This window comes from Nerophis lumbriciformis, linkage group LG18 (genome assembly GCF_033978685.3).
Source record: "Nerophis lumbriciformis linkage group LG18, RoL_Nlum_v2.1, whole genome shotgun sequence".
NCBI lineage: Eukaryota > Metazoa > Chordata > Actinopteri > Syngnathiformes > Syngnathidae > Nerophis > Nerophis lumbriciformis.
The window spans coordinates 39,335,372-39,351,346 of NC_084565.2; the positions used below are offsets into that span (position 1 = coordinate 39,335,372).

General features: G+C 35.3%; 2 protein-coding genes across 3 annotated transcripts in view; both read left to right on the plus strand.

Moving 5' to 3' along the window:
* The window catches only part of rab6ba (RAB6B, member RAS oncogene family a), a 48,894-nt gene extending 34,703 nt beyond the window's left edge, over positions 1 to 14,191 (plus strand). For both annotated transcript variants that reach the window (XM_061978374.2, XM_061978375.2), the window contains exons 5-8: positions 1,273 to 1,384; positions 6,980 to 7,073; positions 8,932 to 8,998; positions 14,044 to 14,191. In XM_061978374.2, coding sequence (XP_061834358.2) covers positions 1,273 to 1,384; positions 6,980 to 7,073; positions 8,932 to 8,998; positions 14,044 to 14,108 — 338 coding nt within the window. In that variant the 3' untranslated portion in view covers positions 14,109 to 14,191. The remainder of the gene's footprint in view (positions 1 to 1,272; positions 1,385 to 6,979; positions 7,074 to 8,931; positions 8,999 to 14,043) is intronic.
* A 101-nt stretch (positions 14,192 to 14,292) lies between these two features.
* The window catches only part of cep63 (centrosomal protein 63), a 47,141-nt gene continuing 45,458 nt past the window's right edge, over positions 14,293 to 15,975 (plus strand). The window contains exon 1 of the mRNA XM_072915130.1: positions 14,293 to 14,417. The gene's annotated coding sequence lies outside the window, so the exon portion shown is untranslated. The remainder of the gene's footprint in view (positions 14,418 to 15,975) is intronic.

Below are 15,975 nucleotides of genomic sequence, written 5' to 3' on the forward strand. Positions count from 1 at the left end.
TTCGAAGTTTTTTTCAAAATTTTACCCATCACGCAATATCCCTAAAAAAAGCTTCAAAGTGCCTGATTTTAACCATCGTTATATACACCCGTCCATTTTCCTGTGACGTCACACAGTGATGCCAATACAAACAAACATGGCAGATAGAACAGCAAGCTATAGCGACATTAGCTCGGATTCAGACTCGGATTTCAGCGGTTTAAGCGATTCAACAGATTACGCATGTATTGAAACGGATGGTTGTAGTGTGGAGGCAGGTAGCGAAAACGAAATTGAAGAAGAAACTGAAGCTATTGAGCCATATCGGTTTGAACCGTATGCAAGCGAAACCGACGAAAGCGACACGACAGCCAGCGACACGGGAGAAAGCGAGGACGAATTCGGCGATCGCCTTCTAACCAACGATTGGTATGTGTTTGTTTGGCATTAAAGGAAACTAACAACTATAAACTAGGTTTACAGCATATGAAATACATTTGGCAACAACATGCACTTTGAGAGTGCAGACAGCCCAGTTTTCATCAATTAATATATTCTGTAGACATACCCTCATCCGCTCTCTTTTCCTGAAAGCTGATCTGTCCAGTCCAGTTGGAAATGCATCTGCTTTGAGTGTCGCAGGATATCCACACATTCTTGCCATCTCTGTCGTAGCATAGCTTTCGTCGGTAAAGTGTGCGGAACAAACGTCCAATTTCTTGCCACTTTCGCATCTTTGGGCCACTGGTGCAACTTGAATTCGTCCCTGTTCGTGTTGTTACACCCTCCGACAACACACCGACGAGGCATGATGTCTTCAAGGTACGGAAAACAGTCGAAAAAACGGAAAATAACAGAGCTGATTTGACTCGGTGTTTGTAATGTGTTTGAGAATTTGGCGGATTTAACGTGACGTCATCGCTCTGAGAGCGAATAATAGAATGGCGTTTAATTCGCCAAAATTCACCCATTTAGAGTTTGGAAATCGGTTAAAAAATATATGGTCTTTTTTCTGCAACATCAAGGTATATATTCACGCTTACATAGGTCTGGTGATAATGTTCCCCTTTAAAGCATTTATCGGCCGATAATATCGGCAGTCCAATATTATCGGACATCTCTAATGGGGACTGTTTCGAAGTTGTCTTTGTCTTCTTATTCTCTGGCAGACCAGCTGCTTGTGCGGTGTGTTCAGCAGCATCACCACGCCGTCTAGTGTACGACAAGCTCCAGTCTCACAGACAGTCCCATCATTATTCGCCACAAAGCTGACTGTCGGCCTTACCTCCACAGACGTGAACTCCTTCCAGCAGACGTCCAAGTGGATCGAAGACGTGAGAACAGAGAGAGGAAGTGATGTCATCATCATGCTGGTGGGCAATAAAACAGACCTGGCAGACAAGAGGTGAGTAGGAAACCCTCCTGGACACATTTTGGCATTTTATTAGAATCGATTACGAGAAGCTGCCCGCTCCTTTTTATTGTGACTGCAGCCGTTAACATGAATCATTCCCAGTCTTTTTATGTTCGCTGTCAGACTACTTCCTGTCTTTGGAATAGTGACAAATACTTTGCTTATCTGGTAGTTAGACATATTCATTTGGGGGTGACAGCACAGCTATAATTCACTGCTGGGGCGGTATAGCTCGGTTGGTAGAGCGGCCGTGCCAGCAACTTGAGGGTTGCAGGTTCGATCCCCGCTTCCGCCATCCTAGTCACTGCCGTTGTGTCCTTGGGCAAGACACTTTACCCACCTGCTCCCAGTGCCACCCACACTTGTTTAAATGTAACTTAGATATTGGCTTTCACAATGTAAAGCGCTTTGAGTCACTTGAGAAAAAGCGCTATATAAATGTAATTCACTTCACTTCACTGCTGCATGCACAGGGGCGTACGGAAGGATGGTGTGCGTCCATTATGCAACGACGATGAGCGCAGCTCGGCGTGGCTTCAGTGGCAGCACACACGCCCGCGTCTGGAAATAGCACCCATCAGGTGGTGCCGTTACGTAAAAATAGTTATTTCCTGCGTGTAGCGTGGTTGTGTGCCAAGATGCCAAGAGCATCACTTAAGTCTGGGGTGTGCAGCTAAGAAAAATATATATAAAGTCACGATCAAAAGTGTACATCCACTTGTAAAGAACATGATGTCATGGCTGTCTTGAGTTTCCAATCGTTTCTACAACTCTTATTTTTTTGTGATGTAGTGATTGGAGCACATACTTGTTGGTCACAAAAAACATTCATGAAGTTTGCTTCTTTTATGAATTTATTATGGGTCTACTGAAAATGTGCTGGGTCAAAAGTATACATACAGCAATGTTAATATTTGCTTACATGTCCCTTGGCAAGTTTACCTGCAATAAGGCGCTTTTGGTAGCCATCCACAAGCTTCTGGCAAGCTTTCCTCTAGAAGGTCTTATCTTTGTCCATGTGATGTCAGATGAAACAAAAATGGAGCTGTTTGGCCACAGTACCCAGCATTATGTTTAGAGGAGAAAAGGTGAGGCGTTTAATCCCAGGAACACCATCCCTACCGTCAAGAATGGTGGTGGTAGTCCAAACCCCGTTTCCATATGAGTTGGGAAATTGTGTTAGATGTAAATATAAACAGAATACAATGATTTGCAAATCCTTTTCAACCCATATTCAATTGAATGCACTACAAAGACAAGATATTTGATGTTCAAACTCATAAACTTTATTTTTTTTTAATAATAATTAACTTAGAATTTCATGGCTGCAACACGTGACAAAGTAGTTGGGAAAGGGCATGTTCACCACTGTGTTACATCACCTTTCCTTTTAACAACACTCAGTAAACGTTTGGGAACTGAGTAGACCAATTTTTGAAGCTTTTCAGGTGGAATTATTTCCCATTCTTGCTTGATGTACAGCTTAAGTCGTTCAACAGTCCGGGGGTCTCCGTTGTGCTATTTTAGGATTCATAATGCGCCACACATTTTTAATGGGAGACAGGTCTGGACTACAGGCAGGCCAGTCTAGTACCCGCACTCTTTTACTATGAAGCCATGTTGATGTAACACGTGGCTTGGCATTGTCTTGCTGAAATAAGCAGGGGCGTCCATGGTAACGTTGCTTGGATGGCAACATATGTTGCTCCAAAACCTGTATGTAACTTTCAGCATTAATGGCGCCTTCACAGATGTGTAAGTTACACATGTCTTGGGCACTAATACACCCCCATACCATCACACATGCTGGCTTTTACACTTTGCGCCTAGAACAATCCGGATGGTTCTTTTCCTCTTTGGTCCAGAGGACACGACGCCCGCAGTTTCCGAAAACAATTTGAAATGTGGACTCGTCAGACCACAGAACACTTTTCCACTTTGTATCAGTCCATCTTAGATGAGCTCAGGCCCAGCGAAGCCGACGGCGTTTCTGGGTGTTGTTGATAATTGGTTTTCGCCTTGCATAGGAGAGTTTTGACTTGCACTTACAGATGTAGCGACCAACTGTAGTTACTGACAGTGGGTTTCTGAAGTGTTCCTGAGCCCATGTGGTGATATCCTTTATACACGGATGTCGCTTGTTGATGCAGTACAGCCTGAGGGATCGAAGGTCATGGACTTAGCTGCTTACACGCAGTGATTTCTCCACATTCTCTGAACCCTTTTATGATATTACGGACCGTAGATGGTGAAATCCCTAAATTCCTTGCAATAGCTGGTTGAGAAAGGTTTTTCTTAAACTGTTCAACAATTTACTCACGCATTTGTTGACAAAGTGGTGACCCTCGCCCCATCCTTGTTTGTGAATGACTGAGCATTTCATGGAATCTACTTTTATACCCAATCATGGCACCCACCTGTTCCCAATTTGCCTGTTCACCTGTGGGATGTTCCAAATAAGTGTTTGATGAGCATTCCTCAACTTTATCAGTATTTATTGCCACCTTTCCCAACTTATTTGTCACGTGTTGCTGGCATCATATTCTAAAGTTAATGATTATTTGCAAAAAAAAAAATGTTTGTCCGTTTAAACATCAAATATGTTGTCTTTGTAGCATATTCAACTGAATATGGGTTGAAAAGGATTTGCAAATCATTGTATTCCGTTTATATTTACATCTAACACAATTTCCCAACTCATATGGAAACGGGGTTTGCATTATGCTCTGGGCCTGTTTTGCTGCCAATGGAACTGGTGCTTTCAGAGAGTAAATGGGACAATGAAAAAGGAGGATTACCTCCAAATTCTTCAGGACAAGCTAAAATCATCAGCCCGGAGGTTGGGTCTTGGGCGTAGTTGGGTGTTCCAACAGGACAATCACCCCAAACACAGGTCAAAAGTGGTAAAGGAATGGCTAAATCAGGCTAGAGTTAAGGTTTTAAGGTTTTAGAATGGCCTTCCCAAAGTCCTGACTTAAACGTGTGGACAATGCTGAAGAAAACCAACAAATGTAGCTGAACTGCACCAATGTTGTCAAGAGGAGTGGTCAAAAATTCAAGCAGAAGCTTGTGGATGGCTACCAAAAGCGCCTTATTGCAGGTAAACTTGCCAAGGGACATGTAAGCAAATATTAACATTGCTGTATGTATACTTTTGACCCAGCACATTTTCAGTAGACCCATAATAAATTCATAAAAGAAGCAAACTTCATGAATGTTTTTTGTGACCAACAAGTATGTGCTCCAATCACTACATCACAAAAAAATAAGAGTTGTACAAATGATTGGAAACTCAAGACAGCCATGACATTATGTTCTTTACAAGTGGATGTACACTTTTGACCACGACTTAAGCCTCAAAAGTTAAAAATAAAAATGTATAACTTATTTTTAACACTTTTATGAGTGGGGCCCTTTTTAGTAGGACTTTTTTTAAATTGTCATTGCTCAAAAAAATAACAATGAATGAATAGTTGAGCTTTTTAAGGCTCAATTATCACATTCTGAAAATGTTTTGGGGGGAAATGCTGCATATTTGGTGATTTTGCCATATAAACAGGGTTTTGACAAAAAAAGGCATGAAATACATATAAAGTCACTTTTTATTGACAGATATACCTGAAGTTGATCTAGAAATTTTGGCGTTGAATAAAAAAAATAATATATGACTTGTTTTTAACATTTTAATGACAGAGACCAATCTAAAGGTTAAAAATATGTGTACCGGTATATAATTATCAAAACGGCCCCAGCATGATTTGATTGTTCAGTGTGTGGCCCTCATTGGAAAAAGTTTGGACACCCCTGACTTAAGTCTTTAATGGGAACATCACTACCATACGCAGCAATAATAGAAATAGAATAGACTGGAAAGTACTTTATTGATCCCTGGGGGAAATTCAGCACCACAGTTCGCTCACAATAGACAATAAACACTTAAGTATTTTTTACATGTGAATAATATAAATACAGTCTATTATACAGCATTATTCACATGTGAATAATATAAATAAAGTCTATTATACAGCATTATTCACATGTGAATAATATAAATACAGTCTATTATTCACATGTGAATAACATAAATACAGTCTATTATACAGCATTATTCACATGTGAATAATATAAATACACTCTATTATTCAGCATTATTCACATGCAAATAATATAAATACAGTCTATTATACAGCATTATTCACATGTGAATAATATAAATACACTCTATTATTCAGCATTATTCACATGCGAATAATATAAATGCAGTCTATTATACAGCATTATTCACATTTGAATAATATAAAGAAAGTCTATTATACAGTATTATTCACATGTGAATAATATAAATACAGTCTATTATACAGCATTATTCACATGCGAATAATATAAATACAGTCTATTATACAGCATTATTCACATGTGAATAATATAAATACAGTCTATTATACAGCATTATTCACATGTGAATAATATAAAGACAGTCTATTATACAGCATTATTCACATGTGAATAATAGTCTATTATACAGCATTATTCACATGTGAATAACATAAATACAGTCTATTATACAGCATTATTCACATGCGAATTATATAAATACAGTCTATTATACAGCATTATTCACATTTGAATAATATAAAGACAGTCTATTATACAGTATTATTCACATGTGAATAATATAAATACAGTCTATTATACAGCATTATTCACATGCGAATGATATAAAGACAGTCTATTATACAGCATTATTCACATGTGAATGATATAAATACAGTCTATTATACAGCATTATTCACATGTGAATAATATAAATACAGTCTATTATACAGCATTATTCACATGTGAATAATATAAAGACAGTCTATTATACAGCATTATTCGCATGTGAATAATATAGAGTCTATTATACAGCATTATTCACATGTGAATAATATAAATACACTCTATTAGTCAGCATTATTCACATTTGAATAATATAAAGACAGTCTATTATACAGCATTATTCACATGTGAATAATATAAATACACTCTATTATTCAGCATTATTCACATGCGAATAATATAAATACAGTCTATTATACAGCATTATTCACATTTGAATAATATAAAGACAGTCTATTATACAGTATTATTCACATGTGAATAATATAAATACAGTCTATTATACAGCATTATTCACATGCGAATAATATAAATACAGTCTATTATACAGCATTATTCACATGTGAATAATATAAAGACAGTCTATTATACAGCATTATTCGCATGTGAATAATATACTGTAGAGTCTATTATACAGCATTATTCACATGTGAATAACATAAATACAGTCTATTATACAGCATTATTCACATGTGAATAGTATAAAGACAGTCTATTCTACATTTAAGTACAGTCAAGAAGGAACATATGCATTATACAGTCTGATGGCTGTCGGTATGAAGGACTTCCTGTGTCGTTCCGTGTTGCATTTTGTAGAAATGCAAATAGAAATCCTCCATTTTAGGGTCAAACTTGGTATGATCAGAACACCTTCTTAGCTGTGCAGGTTGGTTGAGGATGACCATGATGATGTTGCTGTACTGGCAGGCACATCACCATTGAGGAAGGCGAGCAGCAGGCTAAGGAGCTGAGCGTCATGTTCATAGAGACCAGCGCCAAGACAGGTTTCAACGTCAAACAGGTAGGAGAGCAGCTCCCATATTTTTCACCCCATCTTAATATCACATTCATCTTTATCTATTGATGCCGGAATTTAGGGGTATTGTGGCCAAACAGCTCAATTTTTGTTTCATCCGACCACAGAACTTTCCTCCACAATACCCAGCAACATGTTTTAGAGGAGAAAAGGTCAGGCTTTTAATCCCAGGAACACCACGCCTACCGTCAAGCATGGTTGTGGTAGTATTATGCTCTGGGCCTGTTTTGATGAATGTTTTTTGTGACCAATAAGTATGTGCTCCAATCACTCTATCACAAAAACATAAGAGTTGTAGAAATTATTGGAAACTCAAAACAGCCATGACATTATGTTCTTTACAAGTGTATGTCGACTTTTGACCACGACTGTAGATGTCATGTCCCTATCTGATATTGATATTGGTCCGATACCAGCAACAAAAACTTGTATTTAATGGTATTTGCTTGCATGTAAAATGTCCGATACAAGCAGTCCGGGAGCGTGGTTACTTGCCTGAATGTCCGCCAATAAGCACACCAGGTTGGTCTTTTCTTCTATTTTAGTCAAGTAAAAAAGGTAAACATGCTAGGCTATAGGCTACTAAGAGCCAGCAGCTACACAACAGCTGAGCACACTGAATGAAACAGTATTGCAGTCTAAAACCAGACATCTGTCAATATAAACAAGTATCAAATAAGTATTACTTACACATACAAAGTCTCCACGGCAGTATTATAAAGTACCCAGTAACAAACGTGTCCGCATGACTGCATCATGAGCTTAACGTCCTAAATAATTGTGGCCACTAAGTGTCACCAAAAACTTAGATTAGTGTTTTCCATACCCAACATTATCATCTAAGTCATTTCACTTGATTCAATATTTTCTAACAATGCACACCACAAACTATTACAATTATGGACAATTATATATCGGCTCGAATTATTATCGGTATCAGCCAATACTCAAGGCTCAAATATCGAATTGGTATCGGAAGTAAAAGAAGTTGTATGGGAGCCACCGAGTCATGTATCTGTCAGGTTCAAACACTGATGACATCTATCAAACAGACAAGAAGCAAGGAATTAAACAGACAGAATTCAATTTAGCTCATTGAGGAGAAACTTCTGGGCTGTACTCTTTGCACAGTGTCCCACCACGCTCTGACGAAAGGTTGCACGCCTCCTCTTTTATTTGGACTTTCCCTGATTACATGGCAACAGCTGTTTCTAAAGGAAGGGGGGTCGTAAACAGCCGTTGCCCTCGGTCACAAAATAGTTCAAAGAAAAGGTGCCTGGAGTTTGCGTCAGATCCTGCTTCCTCTCCGCTTTGTAGATCTCGGGTCAAGACAAGCTCTTCCTGTGGATTACAATAGATCAAAGAAACCGACACCTTCATGTCGCTTCCCATCGTACACAGTGGAGTTTTACAAGCCTTCTGCTTGGTCGGATCAAAGACAGCTTTTGTCCGCTCGCCGGGAACTCGTGGCAACACAAAGTTTTGTGATAACTTAATGTGATAACTAATTATTCTGACAGTATCACATACAACAACGTAGCATTATCGGACAGCAGGACACAAACGTTAGCAACACTAGCATAGCTACGTGAGCTACATGCTAACATTACATGTTAACGTCATGTGACGCGAGCATATTCACTGATGAAAAACAAAAGGATCAAACTTATATCTCCCATGTCTGGAACTGGATAATTAGCAGGGCTCCATTTTAAGATGTATAGCAAAGCCTGCTTATTTTGTTTATTTGTTTTACTAAGTGGTAGACAGAGGCTTCCTCGTCCTCGTGCGGCGTGACATGAATAAAAATAAAACATGAGCATGCTTCCTCTTCCTTTTGCAGTTGTTTCGCCGCGTGGCCGCCGCTCTCCCCGGGATGGAAAGTATGCAGGAGAGCAGCAAAGAAGGAAGTATCCTTTCACACCTTCACTGTCTATTCAATGTGGTAAAAAAAAGCCCAATTTATAATGACTGAGGCTGTTTTTTTCTCACTGGATTTGGGATGTGATCGTGTCATTGAGGCACTGTCACTTTTTGGAAATAAACACATATATACAAACATATATATTCATGTATAGGCTATACATGTATATATGTATATATATATACACAGGTGTGTGTATATATAATATATGTATATATATATATATATATATATATATATATATATATATATATATATATTCTATAAAAAATTTTCCAATAAGCATTATTAAATATTGGTAATCGGTCTTTCCTATTCAGTGGCTCTTAAAAGGTGGTACTTTATTTTTTATTTTTTAATACATATTTAAACCAATACTGGTTTTGCATATTTTGTTAACCTCCTTACAAAGGTATGAACAGTACAGTTTATGATAACTAAAATACATATATATATTATACAGCATTATTCACATATATATATATATATATATATATATATATATACATCTATATATATATATATATATATACACATATACACGTTAGGTCAGGAAAAAACACAGAGGCTATGTCATCCCTACAAGCCTGTTTCGCAGGTTTCCCTGCTTTTCAGGGGATTTTATAAAATCTGACCTATTCAAGCCTCCAGTTAAATCAAATTTTTAAATATTTTTGGGGGAAATATTGCTTGTTTACTTTGACAAAAAGGGCATTAAACATAAAAATAATAGTTATAAAAATATAACCTGAAAGTTGATCGAGAGATTCAAGCATTGAAAGTGAAAAAAAAAATGAAGTATTTTTAACACTTTTATAAGAGGGTCTTTTTGCATCTCCAAGATCTTTTAGTGTGATTTTTAAACTGTCATTGTTAAAAAAAAATAAAAAAAATCCCCTGACAAGCAGGGAAACCTTTGAAACAGGCTTGTTGGGATGATTTAGTATCTGTGTTTTTTCCTGACCTAATGTACACATACACATATACACGTTAGGTCAGGAAAAAACACAGAGGCTATGTCATCCCTACAAGCCTGTTTCGCAGGTTTCCCTGCTTTTCAGGGGATTTTATAAAATCTGACCTATTCAAGCCTCCAGTTAAATCAAATTTTTAAATATTTTTTGGGGAAATATTGCTTGTTTACTTTGACAAAAAGGGCATTAAACATAAAAATAATAGTTATAAAAATATAACCTGAAAGTTGATCGAGAGATTCAAGCATTGAAAGTGATTTTTTTTTTTTTTTAACACTCTGCTTTTCAGGGGATTTTATAAAATCTGACCTATTGAAGCTTCCAGTTAAATCAATTTTTAAAATATTTTTGGGGGAAATATTGCTTGTTTACCTTGACAAAAAGGGCATTAAACATAAAAATAATAGTTATAAAAATATAACCTGAAAGTTGATCGAGATATTCAAGCATTGAAAGTGATTTTTTTTTAAAAAATTTTTAACACTCTGCTTTTCAGGGGATTTTGTAAAATCTGACCTATTGAAGCTTCCAGTTAAATCAAATTTTTAAATATTTTTTGGGGAAATATTGCTTGTTTACTTTGACAAAAAGGGCATTAAACATAAAAATAATAGTTATAAAAATATAACCTGAAAGTTGATCGAGAGATTCAAGCATTGAAAGTGAATTTTTTTTTATTTTTTTTAACACTCTGCTTTTCAGGGGATTTTATAAAATCTGACCTATTGAAGCTTCCAGTTAAATCAAATTTTTAAATATTTTTGGGGGAAATATTGCTTGTTTACTTTGACAAAAAGGGCATTAAACATAAAAATAATAGTTATAAAAATATAACCTGTAAGTTGATCGAGAGATTCAAGCATTGAAAGTGATTTTTTTTTTTTTTTTTTTTTTTTTTTAACTTTCTGCTTTTCAGGGGATTTTATAAAATCTGACCTATTCAAGCCTCCAGTTAAATCAAATTTTTAAATATTTTTGGGGGAAATATTGCTTGTTTACTTTGACAAAAAGGGCATTAAACACAAAAATAATAGTTATAAAAATATAACCTGAAAGTTGATCGAGAGATTCAAGCATTGAAAGTGAATTTTCTTCTTTTTTTTTTAACACTCTGCTTTTCAGGGGATTTTATAAAATCTGACCTATTGGAGCTTCCAGTTAAATCAAATTTTTAAATATTTTTGGGGGAAATATTGCTTGTTTACTTTGACAAAAAGGGCATTAAACATAAAAATAATAGTTATAAAAATATAACCTGAAAGTTGATCGAGAGATTCAAGCATTGAAAGTGAATTGTTTTTTTTGTTTTTTTAACACTCTGCTTTTCAGGGGATTTTATAAAATCTGACCTATTGAAGCTTCCAGTTAAATCAATTTTTAAAATATTTTTGGGGGAAATATTGCTTGTTTACTCGGACAAAAAGGGCATTAAACATAAAAATAATAGTTATAAAAATACAACCTGAAAGTTGATCGAGAGATTCAAGCATTGAAAGTAATATTTTTATTTTTATTTTTTTTTAACACTCTGCTTTTCAGGGGATTTTATAAAATCTGACCTATTGAAGCTTCCAGTTAAATCAAATTTTTAAATATTTTTTGGGGAAATATTGCTTGTTTACTTTGACAAAAAGGGCATTAAACATAAAAATAATAGTTATAAAAATATAACCTGAAAGTTGATCGAGAGATTCAAGCATTGAAAGTGAAATTTTTTTTTTTTTTTTTTTTTTTTTTTTTAACACTCTGCTTTTCAGGGGATTTTATAAAATCTGACCTATTGAAGCTTCCAGTTAAATCAAATTTTTTAATATTTTTGGGGGAAATATTGCTTGTTTACTTTGACAAAAAGGGCATTAAACATAAAAATAATAGTTATAAAAATATAACCTGAAAGTTGATCGAGAGATTCAAGCATTGAAAGTGAATTTTTTTAATTTTTTTTAACACTCTGCTTTTCAGGGGATTTTATAAAATCTGACCTATTCAAGCCTCCAGTTAAATCAAATTTTTAAATATTTTTGGGGGAAATATTGCTTGTTTACTTTGACAAAAAGGGCATTAAACATAAAAATAATAGTTATAAAAATATAACCTGAAAGTTGATCGAGAGATTCAAGCATTGAAAGTGAAAAAAAAAAAGAAGTATTTTTAACACTTTTATAAGAGGGTCTTTTTGCATCTCCAAGATCTTTTAGTGTGATTTTTAAACTGTCATTGTTAAAAAAAAATAAAAAAAATCCCCTGACAAGCAGGGAAACCTTTGAAACAGGCTTGTTGGGATGATTTAGTATCTGTGTTTTTTCCTGACCTAATGTACACATACACATATACACGTTAGGTCAGGAAAAAACACAGAGGCTATGTCATCCCTACAAGCCTGTTTCGCAGGTTTCCCTGCTTTTCAGGGGATTTTATAAAATCTGACCTATTCAAGCCTCCAGTTAAATCAAATTTTTAAATATTTTTGGGGGAAATATTGCTTGTTTACTTTGACAAAAAGGGCATTAAACATAAAAATAATAGTTATAAAAATATAACCTGAAAGTTGATCGAGAGATTCAAGCATTGAAAGTGAAAAAAAAAATGAAGTATTTTTAACACTTTTATAAGAGGGTCTTTTTGCATCTCCAAGATCTTTTAGTGTGATTTTTAAACTGTCATTGTTAAAAAAAAATAAAAAAAATCCCCTGACAAGCAGGGAAACCTTTGAAACAGGCTTGTTGGGATGATTTAGTATCTGTGTTTTTTCCTGACCTAATGTACACATACACATATACACGTTAGGTCAGGAAAAAACACAGAGGCTATGTCATCCCTACAAGCCTGTTTCGCAGGTTTCCCTGCTTTTCAGGGGATTTTATCAAATCGGACCTATTCAAGCCTCCAGTTAAATCAAATTTTTAAATATTTTTGGGGGAAATATTGCTTGTTTACTTTGACAAAAAGGGCATTAAACATAAAAATAATAGTTATAAAAATACAACCTGAAAGTTGATCGAGAGATTCAAGCATTGAAAGTGATTTTTTTTTAAAAATTTTTAACACTCTGCTTTTCAGGGGATTTTATAAAATCTGACCTATTCAAGCCTCCAGTTAAATCAAATTTTTAAATATTTTTGGGGAAAATATTGCTTGTTTACTTTGACAAAAAGGGCATTAAACATAAAAATAATAGTTATAAAAATATAACCTGAAAGTTGATCGAGAGATTCAAGCATTGAAAGTGAATTTTCTTCTTTTTTTTTAACACTCTGCTTTTCAGGGGATTTTATAAAATCTGACCTATTGAAGCTTCCAGTTAAATCAAATTTTTAAATATTTTTGGGGGAAATATTGCTTGTTTACTTTGACAAAAAGGGCATTAAACATAAAAATAATAGTTATAAAAATATAACCTGAAAGTTGATCGAGAGATTCAAGCATTGAAAGTAATTTATTTATTTATTTATTTTTAACACTTTTATAAGAGGGTCTTTTTGCATCCCCAAGATGGGGATTTTATCAAATCTGACCTATTCAAGCCTCCAGTTAAATCACATTTTTAAATATTTTTGGGGGAAATATTGCTTGTTTACTTTGACAAAAAGGGCATTAAACATAAAAATAACAGTTATAAAAATACAACCTGAAAGTTGATCGAGAGATTCAAGCATTGAAAGTGAATTTTTATTTTATTTTTAACACTTTTATAAGAGGGTCTTTTTGCATCCCCAAGATCTTTTAATGTGATTTTTAAACTGTCATTGTTAAAAAAAAAAAAAATTACTTAATGCTCTTAATGATTTTATAAAATCCCCTGACGAGCAGGGAAACCTTCGAAACAGGCTTGTTGGGATGATTTAGCATCTGTGTTTTTTCCTGGCCTAATGTATATATATATATATATATATATATATATATATATATATATGCATTTTAAATGAATGTATATTTAATAATGTTTACCTATCTATATACAGATGTGAAACAGCACCATCTGGTGGTAGACAAAGGGTACAACCAGTCCAGTAACTGCCAGTAATCACAGTCACACTTCCTTAATTGCCTCGTGCAGTGATCGACATCAAGTTGGACAAACCGCAGGAGCCGCAGACGAGCGAGGCGGGCTGCTCGTGTTAATCGTGGCCACGTCCGCTTCCACCTCCCCCCGTGCTTCTTACATCGTCACTTCCTTTTGGTTTGAAGGCCTCCTCCTGGTCCCCGACTGCTGGTCAGTGATGACAGAGAAAGCAATGTGTCCGTGAAGCTGCCAAAAAGAGTCCAAACACCACGAAGATGACTAACTGTCCAGATCCCCCGCATTGTTTTTGTATTTTTGATAATGTTGTTTGAGATCCAGGATGACCCCGCCTCCCTTGTTAGCGTCCTGGGAAGTCCACCACTCAGCCTTTTAGACCAAGTATCCATGCATGCTTCTGTCTGTGTCAGGTAACATCACACACACACACACACACACACACACACACACACACACACACACACACACACACACACACACACACACACACACACACACACACGCACATTCTTGTATTTGTTACCTTCTTGAGACCTGAGAAAAATGCCTCCCTCTTTAGGACCAGCCTTTCTAGATATATAAAGATGTGTATTTACAACATTAATAATATATACATACTATGCAAATATAAAAAAGCTTGTTGTGAAAAATGAGTTGGAAGAAAAAGGTCACAATGTCACTAGAAACAATTTGGAAGTGTTATAATAAAAGTCATCATTTTACTCAACGCAAGTCAAAATGTTACAAGAAAAACTGAACGTGTGCAATATTATGATAAAAGTTGGAATTTTACTCAATAACAGTCGCAATTTTACAAGAAAAGCTTAAAATTTGGGCAATTTTATGAAAAGAGTCGTAATTTTACTCGACAGGTCACAAATTTATAAGAAAACTTTTGGCAATATATTAATAATAATAATCGGAATTTTACTTGGCAAAATGATGACAAAAGTCATAATTTTACTCAAAAATGTCACTATTTTACAGGAACAACAAAAAATTGGCAATATTGTGATAAAAGCCAGAATTTGATGACAAATGTCACCATTTTATTACTTACTTTTATTACAAAATGATTCCCGGGCGCGGCCACCGCTGCTGCCCACTGCTCCCCTCACCTCCCAGGGGGTGATCAAGGGTGATGGGTCAAATGCAGAGAATAATTTCGCCACACCTGTGTGTGTGACAATCATTGGTACTTTAACTTTAACTTGAACTTTATTTTGCGCCCTGCGATGAGGTGGCGACTTGTCCAGGGTGTACCCCGCCTTCCACCCGATTGTAGCTGAGATAGGCTCCAGCGCCCCCCGCGACCCCGAAGGGAATAAGCGGTAGAAAATGGATGGATGGATGTCACCATTTTGCATTAAAAAGTCATACTTTTACATAAAAAAGTAATAATTTTGCCAGAAAATAGTGCAATATTACAGAAACAGAAAGAATATGAAAATTGTTCCCAATTTCATGAGAAAAAGTCGACACATTGTGAGAAAAAGACTGCTTTTAGGTAAAAAAAAAAAGTTGAATTCTTTGTAATTGGGTTTTAATCTTCTTTATTTACTTCAAGTTATTACAGTATGTCTCTATATACATTTTTTTTTTTTTTATTAATTTCTGGCCAAGGGGTGTGCATTTCAATTTCTTACACACACTTGTTATTTCATATGTTGACCATTCTGTTGAATTTTGTGTTTGTAATTGGTTTTTAATCTTCTTTATTTACTTCGTTATTACAGTATGTCTCTATATACATATTTATTTATTTATTTTATCATTTGTGGCCAAAGGGGGCGCATTTCAATTTCTTACACACACTTGTTATTTCATATGTTGACCATTTTGTTGAATTTTGTGTTTGTAATTGGTTTTTAATCTTCTTTATTTACTTTATTACAGTATGTCTCTATATACATATTTATTTATTTATTTATTTTATTAATTTTGGCCAAAGGGGGTGCATTTCCATTT